Source organism: Trachypithecus francoisi, unplaced genomic scaffold, assembly GCF_009764315.1.
Source record: "Trachypithecus francoisi isolate TF-2019V2 unplaced genomic scaffold, Tfra_2.0 Lachesis_group7, whole genome shotgun sequence".
NCBI lineage: Eukaryota > Metazoa > Chordata > Mammalia > Primates > Cercopithecidae > Trachypithecus > Trachypithecus francoisi.
Window position 1 is genome coordinate 53,829,690 of NW_022681472.1, and position 18,099 is coordinate 53,847,788.

General features: G+C 43.4%; 1 protein-coding gene across 2 annotated transcripts in view; it reads left to right on the top strand.

The window, feature by feature from the left end:
* The window catches only part of MATN2 (matrilin 2), a 171,481-nt gene that overhangs the window by 103,590 nt on the left and 49,792 nt on the right, over window positions 1-18,099 (top strand). For both annotated transcript variants that reach the window (XM_033203596.1, XM_033203595.1), the window contains exon 6: window positions 10,206-10,328. In XM_033203596.1, coding sequence (XP_033059487.1) covers window positions 10,206-10,328 — 123 coding nt within the window. The remainder of the gene's footprint in view (window positions 1-10,205; window positions 10,329-18,099) is intronic.

An 18,099-nucleotide genomic window follows, 5' to 3' on the forward strand; every position in this document is an offset into this window, starting at 1 on the left:
CATGACAAGAGCAAGAGTGAGAGTTGGGGCGTGGGGAGGTGCCACACTCTTTTAAACAACCAGGTCTCATGTGAACTAATTGAGCAAGAACTCATCATCACCTAGGAGGTGGTGCTAAGCCCACCTGGGGGATCTATCCCTGTGATCCAATACTTCCCACCAGGGTCCACTTCTAACATAGGGGATCACATTTCTTTTCTTTCTTTCTCTTTTTTTTTTTTGAGACGGATTCTCGCTCTGTCACCCTGGAGTGCAGTGGCGCAATCTCGGCTCACCGCAAGCTCCACCTCCTGGGTTCATGCCATTCTCCTGCCTCAACCTCCTGAGTAGCGGGGACTACAGGCACCCGCCACCACGCCCGGCTAATTTTTTTGTATTTTTAGTAGAGATGGGGTTTCACCATGTTAGCCAGGATGGTCTGTAGCTCCTGACCTCGGGGGGATCACATTTCAATGTGAGATTTGGAGGACACAAACATCCAGACCATATCACTAAGCACATGTCTTTAAGTCTTTAATTTTTGAGCCTTATTTTCCTCATCCATAATGTAGAATACTAATATCTACATTGTAAGGTTTTATGGGATTAAATAAGATAGTGAGTGACGTTCCCAGTATACTCTAGGAACTTAGCATCATTATTACAACACCTATTATCATAATTCCTGTATATAGTGAAGTATGGAGCGAGAAGAGGGTGAAGGACTGAGCCTTGGATTGCAGCCACATGTAGGAAGCAGGAAGTGGGGGCAGGAAAAATATTCATGAAGAAGTAGCTTAAGGCTGGGGGAGAGACAGAAGAATCATGGAACATGACAGGAAGATAATTTCTTGGCCAGATCAATATTAATGTCATGCTCCAGCATGGCCAAAGGTAACAGGACTTAGAGAAAAAGCCATCAACTTGAGTCACAGATTCACCTCTGCAAACATTTCAGAACTCTGCCAGGGACTTTGCTAGGCTTGAGGAACACAAGGGTGACCAGGAGGCCATTGATAATGGCAAAGGGGAGATGGGTAAAGGGCAGATTTCAAGAGTCAGGGAGTGGGTGATGAGAAAGTGTGGGCAGCAGGTTCAAACTATTTATTTAAAGAAATTTGGTAGAAGTTAAGCATGTCCAGCTGATGCAGGGCAGGCACGTTCCAAAGTGGAGCTTAGCCTACCTGGGTTCTTGGCTTTGCCCAGGAAAGAATTCGAGGGCAAGCCAGAGGTAGAAGAAAACAGCTTTATTGAAGAGGCAGCGTTATAGCTCCGTGACTGCTCTTGCAGAGCAGAGCTACCCTGTAGGCAGAGAATAGCAGCTTAGGCAGTTTTGCAGTCATATTTATACCCAGTTTCAATTGCATGCAGATTAAGGGGAGGTTTATGCAGAACTTCCTAGGGAAGGGGTAGTAATCATTGGGTCATTGCCACAGAAAGGGATGGTAACGCCCAGGTGTTGCCATAGCAACAGTAAATTGACATGGCACACTGGTGGACCTGTCTGATTGAAGGCTGCTTTCACCCCAGCCCTGTTTTAGCTAGTTCTTAATCTGGTCTGATGTCTCCACCCCGCCTCTGGAGTCAAGTCCTGCCTCCTACCTCACAGCTACTGGTGAATTTATGCGGTAGGTTTTCAGTTTCAACACTTTCATAGCAGTGGTTCTAGTACTTCTTTTGTTACCAAAACATTAGGGGTTCAGTCTAGGTCCTGTTGCTTGTTGCACAGAAAGCCAATCACTGAGACAACAAGTATTACCAGGAAAGAAGGCTTCAATCAGGTGTCAAGAAGATGGGAGATCAGTCTCAAATCCATCTGCCTGACTGACTAAAATTGGGGCTTAGGCTGGATGTGGTGGCTTATGCATGTAATCCTAGTACTTTGAGAGGCCAAGGTGGGAGGATCACTTGAGATCAGGAGTTTGAGACCAGCCTAGACAATATAGTGAGACTCCTGTCTCTGAAAAGAATAAAAAAAATCAGCTGGGTGTGGTGGTGCACGCCTGTAGTCCCAGCTACTCAGGAGGGAAGACTGCTTGAGTCTGGGAGGTTGAGGCCGCAGTGAGCCATGATTGCAACACTGCATTCCAGCTTGGGTGACAGAGTGAGACCCTGCCTCAGAATAAAATAAAATAAAAATTAGGGGTTTATGTAACAGGGAATAAATGTATAATAACCATATGGGGGGAAAACAGGAATTAGGGAGGAGTATAGAAGAGGAGTTGGTCAATACGCAGCAGGTGGTTGGTTAGGCACTCATAAATGGTGAGGGGTCTGGCATGTCATTGTGCAGATACGGTGATCTAGTAAGTTTCAGCTCCTTGATACTGTCAGGGAGGCCTAATGGTTTGTTTCTTGAGAAGGGTTCTCAGATAAAACAAATGTAATTTTCTCAAATTTCAAGACTGGAAAGGTAAATTTCTATGTTTATTCAAAATAAACCGTAAACATCAGTTCTGTGAGACAATTGGGCCGGTTTCACTTTGATTCATCCCTGAATTATTACTGTGACCTGCATGAAAATTCAGTTCTTAGTCATGGACTCAGCATTTTTTTATAGATTGTCACATGTTTGAGTAAGTGGAACGTTCAATTCCAGCACCAGAGTTCCAACTCCCTGCGAGCTCATCTCACCATTGGCAGTCCTGAATTTACTTCCATGTTCAATGGTGGATTGCTGACTAACAACCTCCTTTGCTTTAGTGGAGTCCCTGAATTTATAATTCATCAGCTGCCACCATAGTCACATTCATTGCCATCCAAAACTGTTTTTCAAAGACCATTTATCTTGCTCTCTGAACATGAATTTTCTGCTGTACTTACTCACCTGGTGTTTACAAACTGCCTTTTATTTTGGGGTAACTTTGGTCCTGTTTGCATCTTATCTACCCAGGCAGATTGTAAACCCTTGAGGGCAGAACCACTTGTACTTTTCATCTTTCATAGACTGGACTTGAAATACATTTTTCTTGAAGCACTGACTGAGGTTGATCGCAGTCTGATGCATTCATGTTTTATAAAAAATATTTTCCCCATTGACTGATTTTTAAATTATAAAGTCATTTTTGTTTATTTTAAAAAAAAGTCAGGCCAGGCATGGTGGCTCAAGCCTGTAATCCCAGCACTTTGGGATGCCGAGGCGGGCAGATCTCTTGAGCTCAGGTTTGAGACCAGCCTGGTCAACATGGTGAAACCCTGTATCTACAAAAATAACAAAAAGTAGCTGGGGGTGGTGGCATGCATCTGTACTCCCAGCTATTCAGGAGGCTGAGGTGGGAGAATTGCTTGAGCCCAAGGAGGTGTGTGCCACCACTCCCAGCTAATGGCCAAACCCCATCTCTACCAAAAATATATAAAGAAATTAGCCAGGCATTGTGGGACATGCATGTAGTCCCGGCTACTTGGGAGGCTGAGGTGGGAGGATGGCTTGAGTCTGGGAGGCCGGGGTTGCAGTGAGCCGTGATTGTGCCACTGCATTTCAGCTTGGGTGACAGAATGAGACCCTGTCTCAAAAAAAAAAAAAGAAATTTTCTGTGGGTTTTAAATTGTGCATTTGGAATTCCAATTATGCCGTGCAGAGGAGAGGTTTTGTGAGTCTGACTCTGTGTGTGTGTGTCTATGTATGCTCAGCAAGTAAACTGGTTCTACCATTTCTCTAAATGACAAATTTGGTTTTTCTTAATTTGTTATCAAAAAACTTTAAAATCCAAGTGCTCCTCTCTAAAGTATCCTGTTTCTGCTAATGCCATACCCTTGCAGACTGAGTCCTGCTGAGAAAACCTTAGAATTGGACCAGCTTGTAAATCAGAAATCATTGATTTTAGGGTTTTATTACCGGCAGCAAGTATCATTTATTCTTAGAGACAGTGGAGTGATTTCTCACACATGGGGCAGAGAATGAATGTGGCAAGACTGACTTCTGACTCTGGGATCTTAGCACTTGTGATCCGGAGGGCTAAAGAGCTACAACTGGGGAATTACTCTTTCCATTTGTAAACAAGAGTGTAGAAATTTCAGGCATAAATGACTGAGAACAGATTTTGTTGAAGTAGATGAGAACTTGGAACAATAGAGCCATCACTGAGTTACGCACGAGGTCACCTCCATACATCTGCACCCTAATCTTGACCTCTCTTTTTATGAGTACAATTTTGCAACCAAGGAAGTTATGCAAAGAACCCAGACCACTTGGCAAATAACATTAGAGATGAATGCACTAGAACTCTCTTGGCCTTAACAAACTGTTAGGTTCACGTGCATGGCAGGGGGTTCTTCCGTGTCTAACCGCTGCACTGATGGCCTCATCTGCTGTCTCCAGAAGCCTAGCAGTGCATCAGTGGGTGGATCTCAAATCGAGATGGGATTTGACACCTTGGAGTTCTACAGACCAGAGACTTGGGACCCAGGAATGAGTGAATCCTGCCTTGCCAATCACATCCTCCCCCTCAGTTCCCCAGAGAGCTGTGTACACAAAGAGCAAAAACATTATGAGAGTCAAGATCCAGAGAAGCTCTCTTATGCCATGAATTGGGCCTGTGGTTAGCTGATTAATGGAAAATATCATTCAGAGAGGGGAATCCTAAAAAACTACATATGCAAACCCATGCTAGTCATTTTATTCTTATTTAAAACACATAAACGTATACTTAGTAAAAATCACTTTTATGCTTTTAAAAAATACTAATTTTAAGTTGAAGAAAAAATATATTTACAAATCTTTTTTTTTTTTTTGAGATAAGGTATAATTCTGTTGCCCAGATTGGAGTGCAGTGGCATGATTTTGGTTCACTGCAGCCTCAATCTCCCAAACTCAAGCAATCCTCCCACCTCAGCCTCCTGAGTAGCAGGGACCACGGGTACACACCACCATGCCCAGCTAATTTTTGTATTTTTTGTAGAGATGGGGTCCTGCTGTGTATCCCAGGCTGGTCTTGAACCCCTGGGCTCAAGCAGTCTACCTGCCTCAGCCTTCCAAAGTGCTGGGATTATATAAACATATTTTTTTGCATAAACCATACCCATAATGTGTTGTCTATGATTTTTTAGTTTTGGTTTCTTTAAATTGGAGCAAGGATTTCAAGACATCTGTAAAGCAATCTAACAGCAGAACTCTTGTAAATTTTAGTGGAAAATTTCCCAATGTTTTACATTTGTTTCATCCATGCCTGGTTCTATAGCAATTTTGGTTAGCAAATTGCTTTAATTTTTTCCAAAGCTTTCAACCTAATTTTTATTTTTAAAATCTCAATTTCTTTTCATGCTTATATTTTATTGGTTTTTATTTTATTTATTTACTTATTTTGAGACAGAGTTTCACTCTGTCACCCAGGCTGGAGTGCAGTGGCACAGTCTCAGCTCACTGCAACCTCCGCCTCCTGGGCTCAAGCAATCCTCCCACCTCAGCCTCCAGAGTAACTGCAACAACAGGTGCCCACCATCATACCTGGTGAATTTTTGTATTTTTAGTAGAGACGGGGTTTTACCATGTTGGCCAGGCTGGTCTCGAGCTCCTGGACTTAAGCAATCTACCCGCCTTGGCTTCCCAAAGTGTTGAGATTACAGGTGTGAGCCGCCCAGTTTTTTTTTTTTTTTTTTTGAGATGTAGTCTTGCATTGTCACCCAGGCTGGAGTGCAGTGGCGCGATCTCGGCTCACTGCAACCTCCAACTCCCAGATTCAAATGATTTTCCTGCTTCAGCCTCCTGAGTAACTGGGATTACAGGTGCCTGCCACCATGCCCAGCTAATTTTTGTATTTTTAGTAGAGATGGGGTTTCACCATGTTGGACAGGCTGGTCTTGAACTCCTGACCTTGTGATCCGCCTGCCTTGGCCTCTCAAAGTGCTGGGATTATAGGCTTGAGCCACCACGTCTGGCCCCAGCCCAGTTTTTATAATATTTAAATTACTTACAATAACATGTACAAATGACATATATAGGTTGGGAAACAAAAGCAACCTTGCCTCTAACAATGGCTCTCAAATGTTAGCACGCCTCAGAATCACCTGGAGGGCTTGCTAAAACACATATTCCCGGGTCCCACTCCCAGAGCTTCTGATCAGTAGGTCTGGGATGCAGCCTGAGAATGGGCATTACTGACAAGTTCTCAAGCGATAGTTGATGCAGTTGGTTCACAGACCACACTTTGAGAACCAATGTTTATAAAAATACATCTCAGTCAATGGAAGAAGTACACAGGTGTCCTAGAGCCCATGTGTTCCACCAAGGCTGCTTTATCAGCATACAAGCCAGCCATTGCGAGGCATGTACAGATGTTTTATTTTTATTTTTTTTATTCTTTGAGACGGAATCTCGCTCCATCGCCCAGGCTGGAGTGCAGTGGTGCAATCTCGGCTCACTGCAACCTCCGCCTCCTGGGTTCACACCATTCTCCTGCCTCAGCCTCCCGAGTAGCTGGGACTATAGGCGCCCACCACCATACCCAGCTAATTTTTTGTATTCTTTAGTAGAGACGGGGTTTCACTGTGTTAGCCAGGATGGTCTCGATCTCCTGACCTCATAATCCACCTGCCTTGGCCTCCCAAAGTGCTGGGATTACAGGCGTGAGCCACCGTGCCCGGCCACAGGTGTTTAAAACACAGGTGTTCTAACTGCCTTGAGCGTGTAGCATGCCCTGGGTTATCAGGATTCATATGGTCAGAGGGAATGAAAGCATTGCTTGATCAGAAGTTGGCTAAAGAGTTATCAATTAAAAGAGCATCTTAGTACAACTTTTTTTTTTTTAAACACTTGAGCCAACGTGGATACTCTATTCTAAAACATTCTGGAAAAGGGGAAAGTTTAGAGTATGTGGCTTAGATCCGAAGCCTAAGCCAAGCCTTCAACACCTCTCTAATTATTACATTAGTCTAAATTATGGGGCCAGCATAATTATGAGGTATCCCTCTGAGGGACAGAAGTGGCCGGGCTCAGATTATACCCCATGGTATAAGAGAGGATGTTCAAGAGAGAGGTAGAGTCTGAGTTTCTGACTTTTAGGTGTAGTGACCTGACCACTCATCATTGCAGCACCATCAATGTCCTATAAGTTGGAAGTCAGATCAGCGGCTCCTCTTTTTGTAGGGGATACTAAGAAGTGGGTGGCCATAGATAGGACTGGATGACTGATGGCAGGCACCCATATCCGGGGTTGGGAGAGTTTCATGATGGTGAGTCGAGCCCAGCATGAGTAAGTTGAAGCTGGGGATTGTTGCCTGCTAACACAGGCCCATGCAGGCTCTGGTATGGCCAATTCCTTTGACAAACAGACTGGACCATGTGCCAGGGTTTATTTAGCCTTCCTCGATCTCAGTGTTCCCAATGTCACCATTGATTCATTTAATGATCCCTTGGTTCTTGAGAAATGAGAAATGAACTGTTAGAAGGAGGTGGTGATAGCTCAGTCGTTATGACTCCACTCTAGCAAGCGGCTAACGTTCCCTGATGTTCAGACCCTGAGACGACATGAATGCCCTATCCCCAACATAATGACTTGTGAATTTAACCTGCAAATACTAGATTCTACTAGAACTCTTTAGGGAGCTGAAGTTACAAAAACAATATTTAGACTGAAACTTTTTTTTTTTTTTTTTTTGAGACAGAGTCTTGCTCTGTTGCCCGGGCTGGAGTGTAGTGGTACAATTTCAGCTCACTGCAACCTTCGTCTCCCGGGTTCAAGCAATTCTTCCTGCCTCAGCCTTCTGAGTAGCTGGGATTACAGGCACCCGCCACCATGCCCAGCTAATTTTTATATTTTTAGTAGAGACAGGGTTTCGCCATGTTGGCCATGCTGGTCTCGAACTCCTGACCTCTGGTGATCCACCCGCCTTGGCCTCCCAAAGTGCTGGAATTACAGGCGTGAGCCACCACTCCCGGCCTGCACTGAAACTTAATGAAGCTTTGGAGCAAAAGAATAAACTTAACACAGGTTATTACCCTTTACAAATCTTTAGTGTTTCCCTTTGCATCTTTTATTACTATGCTAAATATGTCATTATCTTCTCCATGCGTGGTTTTGCTTTTTAAAATTTTACATGTGTATTAATTTTGTAGATTCTATTTCCTTGTTATTATTTACACACTTTTGATACTAATATATCCTAAAACATTGTAGGGAGTACTTTTTTTTTTTTGAAAAGGGACTTGTCTTAAGCTCCTGAGCTCAAATGATTGCCCTGCCTCAGTCTCCCAAGTAGCTGGGATTTCCAAAAACTTTTTCTTTTTTTTTTTTTTTTTGAGACAGGGTCTTGCTCTGTCGACCCCAGAGTCGATCCTAGGTGCACTCTCTTTTTCTCATTTCATCTCTAATCCAACAGGAATCCTGTTAGCCCACCTTCAGTATTTACCAGGTGTATTAGTTTGCTAGAGCTGTGCTCTGGGTTGGGTATGGTTTATTTGGCTTCACCAGGTCTCGTGTTGAAATTTGATCTCTGTGGCCAGGCACAGTGGCTCATGCCTGTAATCCCAGCACTTTGGGAGGCTGAGGCAGGTGGATCTCTTGAACTCAGGAGTTTGAGGCCAGCCTGGCCCACATGGCGAAACGCTGTTCCTACTAAAACTATAAAAATTAACTGGGTGTGGTGGTGCACACCTGTAGTCCCAGCTACTTGGATGGCTGAGGAAGGAGGATCACTTGAATCCAGGAGGTTGAGGCTGCGGTGAGCAGAGGTGGTGCCACTGCACTCCAGCCTGAGTGACAAAGTGAGACCCTGTCTCAAAAAAAAAAAAGAAAAAAGAGAAAATAAATTTGATCCCCTGTGTCGGAGGTGGGGCCTGCTGGGAGGTGTTTGGGAACACCAGTCATATTAATTACAGCTCACCACCCTAACGAGCACATTTTAACTTGGTTACTTCTGCAAAGACCCTATTTCCAAATAAGACCACATTAGTAGGTACCAGGGTTTAGGACTCCAACATGTCTTTTTGGGGGACACAATTCAACCCATAACTTCCAGAACACCACTCCTCCTCATCCCCTGCAACATCCTGGTTTAAGCCTCCACCCATCCCCCGTGGGATCACTGGAGTCACTTCCTTACTGGTTTTCCACTCTCACATTTGCCCTCTCAGTCTATTCTTGACTCACGGGTCCAGAACCCTGCAGTGACTCCCAACTCATTCAGACTAAAAGCTGAGGTCCTTGCATGGCCCATGGGTCCCTCCTGACTTCCGCCTTCTCATCTCCTACCTCTCTCCCTCCTCCAGCCACCCTGGCCTCTTTGCTGATCCTCCAGCCCCTCAAGCAGAGTCCCACCTCTTGGCCTTCACACTTGCTGTTTCTTTTGCCCAAAATACTATCTCCCAGATACCCGTATGGCTCGTATGTTAGTCAGCACTATTCCTAACCACCCACCTTCTCAGAGAGGCCTTTCCTGACCACCTCTATTATATCCCACCTGCTACCCACTCCCCCACGGACCCTACTCCTATTCATTGTTTTGTTTTTCTCCAGAATTTTCTTTATTTCCTAATAGTCTATGCTATTTACTTATTTTATTTCTTGTCTATTCCCCAGTTCCACCATCATTATCCAAATGTAAGCTCCTCGGGCTGGAGTTTTGGATTATTTTGTTCCTTGTTCTATCCCTAGCACCTAAAACAGGACCTGGCCCATAGTAGGTACTCAGGAAATATTTGTGGAACTAATGAAAAATCAGCCAGTGTATTTTCTCATACATTATTAAACCATTTACCCTTATTCAATGTTCATCTTATTTTCTAGGATTTTTTGTTGTTGTAAACAACACTATTAATAGCTTATTGTATATAATTTCACCCTTTTCCCAGCTGTTTCTTTGGGTTTCACATCCAGGGTGAACATTGTCAAATTGCCTTCTGAAAGGATCTTTCTCAATTTATAATGCCCCAACCATTAATAACACTGCTGCCTTTCTACCACTGGGTTTTCTCTCATCTTATTTTTGCCAGTTTACTAGCTGTAAGTGCACCTTGTGATGATTTTGATTTGCAGTTCTTTAACTTTTAAATACAATAGTTCACTTGTTCTTTAGTTTATCTTCCTGTATGAATTGCCTGATATAGACTCCTGATTTTTTTTTTTTTTTTTTTGAGGAGGGCAGAGACCTTGAGTTCATATCTGTTTATCCTACTCTTTTTGGGGGCAATAATATTAATCCTAATTAGTATCTGTTATCAGTATGCCCTCATCCTACCTTTCCCTTTTCCTCCGTTTGCATTTCTAATTCTGAATGTGTTTTATTCTCTCCAGCTGTGGACTACTGTGCTTCAGAAAACCATGGATGTGAACATGAATGTGTAAATGCTGATGGCTCCTACCTTTGCCAGTGCCATGAAGGATTTGCCCTTAACCCAGATAAAAAAACGTGCACAAGTAAGTTACACACATATGCACACACAGAGAAATGTTGATGTTATTGCTGTGGTAACTGTGGCCATGGAAATCTCTCAAGTATAGATTAGCATATAATTATGTCATGGGGGTCTAATACCTTTTGCCCCATTCCTCTTCTGTCAGGACTTTCATGACTTGGCTTAAGACCATAGTGTATCTCAACATCACTATTCAGGGAATATGATGAAGGTACCATGACTGTTCCTTCAGCATCTGCTGAGCATGCTGACAATCAGACGAACTTACTTCATGCTAACTCAGCCTGACTGTGCCCATCAGCACTAACAGGGCTTGAGATGTTTTCATTGAAGCTTTGTGGCTTGTGGGCTTTAGCTCTGACTCCACACAAGAAAATCGCTGAGCCAAAAAGAATCGTAAGTGGTTTCTTCTGTTGGATGGCAGTTTGCAAAGAACTGCTCATTTTTTGTTTGAGATATTTAGTTCGATTTGATTTTAACTATATACATAAAAATCAGAATTAATTTCAGCTCCCAAAATCTGAACATAAAACTCTATAAATTAAAGATGATCATTAGTTTTGCAAAAAAGATAATAACTAGTTGCAAAAAGATTCCAAAAGTGTTCTATTAAATATAAAGGTACATCAGGAGACTTAAGGGATTGTGTGTGGATTATTATCCTTCTATAGGGAGGATCGCTTGAGAAAAGCTTGTTTTTTAAGTATTAGGGCCAAGCATTTATAAAAAGTGAACTTTAATAACAGTCTAGAATAAGGTAAGGCACCTCAGAGACATGCATCAGTGACATACATCCTCAGAGTAATGCATCAATTAAAACAGGATTTTAATTCATAAAAATTTCATGTACCTACAACCTTTCTAAAATGCTAAAATGTATTCATTATGTAAAACAGGATACGTCTGCACAAAACCTTTTTCAACATAAACTTACTTCCTACTCTTCAATACCTAAATATCAGCAGCTTACAAACACCAGAGCTGGAGGTGTGGGTGATATATGGAACTATAAGGGACACATTAGGTCAAAAGCATACATTTCTGGAGCCCCAGCCATGTGCCAATAGAAATGAATAAGGCAAGGTCGTTAATGGAGAAGATACTGTGGCTGAGTCTTGGAAGTGGAGCTGTCATTCATTAGGCAGAAAAGGGTGAGGTGGGGGTTCCAGGAGAAGGAAAGAAGTCGAAGATGTGAACCAGGCAGAGAACTGTAGTCTCCATGCCCCGTGCATGACTGGAGTATACTGTGGTTTATTTGTGTTGTTTTTTGAAAGAGTAAGTAAATGAATGAGTGGGCTTTTGTGTTCCTGGTCTCCCTTCCCTTCTGAATGTTCTGAACTATAAAATAGCAGCCTGGGCTGTCGTTGTGGTTGGGGAGTTGTGGTTGTTGGGCTGATGAGTCAGTGTTCCTCATCAAAGAGGAGGTTGTGGGCTGTCAGCAGCCAGCCTTGGTTCCAATCCCAGCTTCTCTGCTTTTTCTCTTGGTGATCTTGGGCAAGTTATTTATGCCTCAGTTTCCTCAGTTACCATAGAGGATGATAATACTGCCTACTACATAGCATTATTCTTTCCTTTTTTTTTTTGACACTGGGTCTTACTCGATGTCACCCAGGCTGGAGAGCAGTGATGCAGTCTCGGCTCACTGCAACCTCCACCTCCTGGATTCAAGCGATTCCCCCACCTCAGCCTCCCGAATGGCTGAGACTATAGGCTCGCATCACCACACCCAGCTAATTTTTTTGGTATTTTTTGATAGCAATTGTGTTTCACTATATTAGCCAGGCTGGTGTCGAATCCCTGACCTCAAGAGATCCACCCACCTCAGCCTCCCAAAGTGCTGGGAATACAGGCATGAGCCAGAGCACCCGGCCATAGCATAATCTTGAAGACTAAATGAGGCTGGGCACAGTGGCTCCTGCTTGTAATCCCAGCACTTTGGAAAGAGAAGCAGGAGGATTACTTGAGCCCAGGAGTTTGAGACCAGCCCTGGTAATATGGAGGGACCCTATAACTACAAAAACTTTTTTTTTTTTTTAAATTAGCCAGGCATGGTGACAAGTGTCTGTACTCCCAGCTACTTGGAAGGCTCAGGTGGGAAGACCACTAGTTGAGCCTGGGAGGCTGGGGCTGTAGTGAGTCATGATGGCACCACTGCACTACAGCCTGGACGACCCAGTAAGACCTTGTCTAAAAAAAAAAAAAAAAAAAAAAAAGGCTAAAAAGGGGCGATGTAGGCTTCAAAGACTTTATTTCTTTATTTATTATCATTATGTTTTTTAGAAATAGGATCTTGCTCTATCACCCATGCTGGAGTGTAGTGGTGCAGTCCTAGCTCACTGCAGCTTCCGACTCCTGGGCTCAAGCAATCCTCCCACCTCAGCCTCCCAAAGTGCTGGAATTATGGTCACCATGAGCCACCACACCTGGTCTCCAAAACTCTAAATTTTTATTTATTGTGCATATACCACATGTCTGGGCTAAGTTTAAAGGTGCGTAAACCGTTCAGGATTTCTACTGCAGGCTGGTGAGGGACCCTAGCCATAGCCACACTGAGTAGCTGAGTCATGGTGCCAGGAGTTATGTGACCAACAGCCTACAGTTTGATGCAACCAGGACCACAGCAGGAGTTAGAGGAAGGAGACCAGTTAGACCAGAACAGGTGAGATGCTGCCTTGCAGGGATGAGGACTGGAGAAAAACACATGGCATAGCCAGTCTCCTACCTTTCTCTCCAGACTGCGCCCCCTGGCTGGGGTCACCTGATTTCTACCCCAGCACCAGCCCTAGTTCCCAGAGTGGCACCCTCTTCCCCACCCTGTGGCTCAGCATGCCTCCTGTCCCAGATCCCCAGCCCAGGGTGGTGCAGGCAAGGAGAGTGTTGGAGCCCTGGAATCAGACCCTGGAAGTAGATACCGCAGCGTAGGGGGACTGGGAGAGGAGGTTTGGCTAGGAGCCACGGGAGGGGCTGATCCAGCTGTGAGGTCTCACCAGCTAGGCAGCGAGCTCAGCAGTGCAGTTGTCAGAATCAAGACCCAGAAGTGGGCCGCCCCAATGCGTGGGCAGGGAAGAGTGCTGGGAGATTGGAGGGTTCCGGCAGGCAGCCTCAGGGCAGTACATCCCTTAGAAGAGCCCTCTTCCCACCATGCTTGGGGTGGGCAGGAGCCAGACCCGGGAGGAGGGAGACAAGAGGAAGAGAGGAGACAGAGTACTTGGAAAGCTAAAAGTAGAAAGTGAGGCAAAAGCCCAGTCGTAAGAATGAAACACTCAGAAGTGCTCCAGATCTGTGGCGGGTACAAGAACTGAGAAACAGGGACCAGTTAAAATTACAGAAACAGGATAGAGGCAGAAGCTCAGAACCGAGGTGGCCACCCTGTTAGTACGAAGGCCTCCCACCGGCTTCCAGCCAAGTCAGCCTGGCTACTGCTGTGACGTTGAAAGATTTTTTTTTTTAATTCTACTTCTTATAAACTTGCAAAAAATAAAATAAACTCAGTTTCTTAAATTTCAGCCTATATTTTTAACCAAAAGTATATTTGAAAGCGAATCCAATTAGTACGTATGCAATTATTGTCTAAAAAATGTAGACTAGTCAATGTAATAAACCAAGCATGGTTAATTTATGATTAAGACAAAATGTACATAATAGGGCTTCATGTTCATGAGCTAGTACTATAATTTGAAATCTGTAAGTGTTGTTCAAAAAAAGCACTACCTTTATATCAATTTCTTACCTTAGAGCAGCCCATCCAAAGCTAGAGGGGAGAAAGGTGGAAACAGGTACCATCAGTTTGCAAAATGTTAGCAAGACTTTTTTTTTTTTGGTATTGTTGTAAAACATACATAATAGAAAATTTACCACTGTACCCATTCAGTGGCATTAAATACATTCACACTGTGAAAAACACATATCCTAGCCTGTCTCCTTCCTGCCTCTCCAGACCACACCCCTTGGCTGGGGTCACCTGATTTCCACCCAGCTATAACTATCCTTACCATCCATCTCCAGAAATTTTCATCATCCCAAACTGAAACATTGTACCCATTGAACAATAACTCCCCATTGCATTGCCAGCCCTGTCAACCACCATTCTACTTTCTGTCTGTGAATTTCACCACTCTCGGTACTTCATGTAAGTGGGATTGTACGGTGTTGGTCCTTTGCTGTCTGACGTATTTCACTTAGCATAACGTCCTCAAGGTTTATCTGTGTTGTAGTATATATCAGAATTTCCTTCCTTTTTAAGACTGCATAGTATTCAATTGTATGTATATACCCCATTTTGTTTATTCATCTGTTGATGGACATTTGGGCTACTTCCATCTTTTGCCTATTGTGAATAATGCTACTAGAAACATGAGTGTTCCAGTCCTTACTTTCAGTTCTTGTGGGTTTTTGTACCCAGAAGTGGAATTGCTGGTCATCTGGTAGCAAGACTTTTTGAGATCTAAATTGAAACCCTTACTCTTTAGCCAAGCATGAGAAAGAACACTCTCAGATATCCAGGGTCTTTTCACCAGAAAGATCTATAGAGGACTTCAGTCCGCTGGACAGGGATTCATGTTTTTGGTAGCAAGGAGACTGTGGGCTTTGAGTCTAATGCTCAATCATCTAATGCCTGTAATGATGCATAAAGGCAATTGTGGACACCATCTTTTGCATGTTGCCATTTATTATTTTCGTACTTGGAGGTCATTATGTTCATTGATTTTCAGTCTCCAGTGATAACTTGGTTGACATTTCCATCCTTATTTTTCAAATAAGAATGCTCTGCACAGAGTAAGGCACTGAATGGATATGTTTGTGTTTGCACTAAAAACAAAGCACAGAAGGAAATAAACTTTTTAAAGTAGAGATGAGGTCTACTATGTTGCTCAGGTTGGACTAGACCTCCAGACCTCAAGTGATTCTCCCAGCTTGGCCTCCCAAAGTGCTGAGATGAGCCACCATTCCTGGCCGGAAATAATTTTATACTGAATCAGCAATAGAAGAACTACAAAGTATCGGTTGTCAGGTTTCCTGGCCAGGGCATAGTTAACATACTGAGTGCCACTACCTTCCTATAGCCTGTCATATGCCACTTTTGTGAGTCCCTATGTGCATAAATCAAACACTTTCAGCTGGAAGAAGCCTTAAAGTTCAACCTAGTTCTTGCCCAACTATCCATCCTACAATACTCTCACTGTGCCATCCCCCAACCTGCACATGAATACCCCCACTGACAGGATATTCACTATACCCCATGGCAGTTCATTCCACTTTGTATAGCTCTGACTCTTAGAAAGTGATTCCCTAGACGGAGCTGATATCTATTTCCTTTCTCTTAGAAATGAACAAAACAAATTTGGCTACTTGCATTCTTTGTGGCCAGTAAGAATGAGTCATATCAGAGTAACTTTATTTCATTTAGTAGACTAGCCAGGCATGGAAAATGTAGTAGCGACCATCTAAACTTTAATAGGCATTTGACCAATTTGTGTGTGGAGAAATTTGTGCTCAAGGAATGATTGGTTGGGTTTGTAACTGGCCAAATGTCTGTAACCACAGGATGCTGATTGTTGAACTGAGATCTTCCTAGAAGGAGGTTTTTAAACAGTTTGCTGGGAAGAAGCCTTATGGAAGGCATGAGAGCTATCTCCCATTCGTAATGTCCCCCATGTTGCTTCTTGGTGTGCAATGTTTATGTATCTAAACCCTCGAAAAACACACTCCAGTAAGAGTAATACCAATAACCTTTATTCATTCTACAAATATTTGTTGAGTAGCTACTATGTGTCAGATATGATTGTAGACACTGGGTATGCAGTAATAAATTATACAGAACAAAAAAAACCCAGCCAATATCTGTCCTTATAGAGCCTACATTCTATTGGAGCAGGATAAGAGAATACTACAGGTCTCAACAGCAAAGTAATACTAGCCTTTGATTCAAGATTTGAAGGCAGTGACAGACGGAGGAAACCTGAGGCAGAGGTAGAAATGAAATTCTATGAAATAAAATGATCTGTGATACTATCACACAGCACCAGTACAAAATGGATATTGTTTTAGTCCATTTGTGTTGCTATAAAGGAACACCTGAGACTGGGTAATTTATAAAGAAAATAAGGCTTATTTGGCTTATGATTCTGCTGGCTGGAAGATTGGGCATCTAGTGAAAGCCTAAGGCTGCTTCCACTCACAGCGGAAGGTGATGTGGAGCCGACCTGTACAGAGGTCACATGGTGAGAGAGGAAGCAAGAGAGAAAGGATGGGGAGGTGCCAGGCTCTTTTTAACAACCAGCTCTCATGAGAACTAACAGAGCCAACGTACTCATTACTGTGAGGACAGCACCGAGCTATTCATCAGGGATTCCCCACCAGGACCCAAACACCTCCCATTAAGCCCCACCTCCAACACTGGGGATTAAATTTTAACATGAAGTTTATGGGAACAAACATCCAAACTGTAGCAGATATACACCTGAAGATATATATATTGTGGCCGGGCGCGGTGGCTCAAGCCTGTAATCCCAGCACTTTGGGAGGCCGAGACGGGTGGATCACGAGGTCAGGAGATCGAGACCATCCTGGCTAACACGGTGAAACCCCGTCTCTACTAAAAAATACAAAAAATTAGCCGGGCGAGATGGCGGGCGCCTGTAGTCCCAGCTACTCGGGAGGCTGAGGCAGGAGAATGGCGTAAACCCGGGAGGCGGAGCTTGCAGTGAGCTGAGATCGCGCCACTGCACTCCAGCCTGGGTGACAGAGCGAGACTCCGTCTCAAAAAAAAAAAAAAAAAAAAAAAAGAAGATATATATATTGTTTTCAGCAATGTTCCCTGATTATTTTCTTCTGTAAATCACAGGACACTTCCTATATGGTCCTTTTTTTTTTTTTTTGAGACGGAGTCTAACTGGTCGCCCAGGCTGGAGTGCAGTGGCCCTATCTCGGCTCACTGCAAGCTCTGCCTCCCGGGTTCACACCATTCTCCTGCCTCAGTCTCCCAAGTAGCTGGGACTATAGGTGCCTGCCACCACACCCGGCTAATTTTTTGTATTTTTAGCAGAGATGGAGTTTCACCGTGTTAGCCAGGATGGTCTCGATCTCCTGACCTCATGATCCACCCGCCTCTGCCTCCCAGAGTGCTGGGATTACAGGTGTGAACCATGGCGCCCGCCCATTGTTCTTTTTTGTGTATGATTTGGGCCATTTTCCATGGCAACTAGTTTCACAATTACAAATGTGTACATTTATTTTTAGTACTTTTTCTGATTACAAAAGTAATACAGGCTCGTTGAGGGAAACTGGTTCCTATAGAAATGCAATTCTATGAAATAAGATGATTTGTGATGCTATCACCCAGAGAAAACCACTGTTTTTGTGTTTCGTTTTGTTTTGTGAGACGGGGTTCTCACCATGTTGCCCAGGCTGGTCTTGATCTCCTCAGCTCAAGCAGTCCTTCTGCCTCAGCCTCCCAAGTGTTGAGATTATGGGTACACACTGCTGCACCTAGCTGATAACCATTGTTTATGCCAATTTGGAACATTTCTCTCCAGTCTTTTTTAATGTATGTATATGGATTTATTTTTATAGAGTTGAGATCATGTAGTATAACAATAAATCATAAGCATTTTGACATGTCACTTCAACGTTATCAAAAACATTTTAATGTCTGTGTAAAATTCTACTAAAGGTATATGTCAGAACGTATTCAGGTTTTTTTGGCTGCTCAAATAGTATTGTGATAAACATTCTTATGCTTGAATCTTTTTTTTCTGATCATTTTCTTAGGA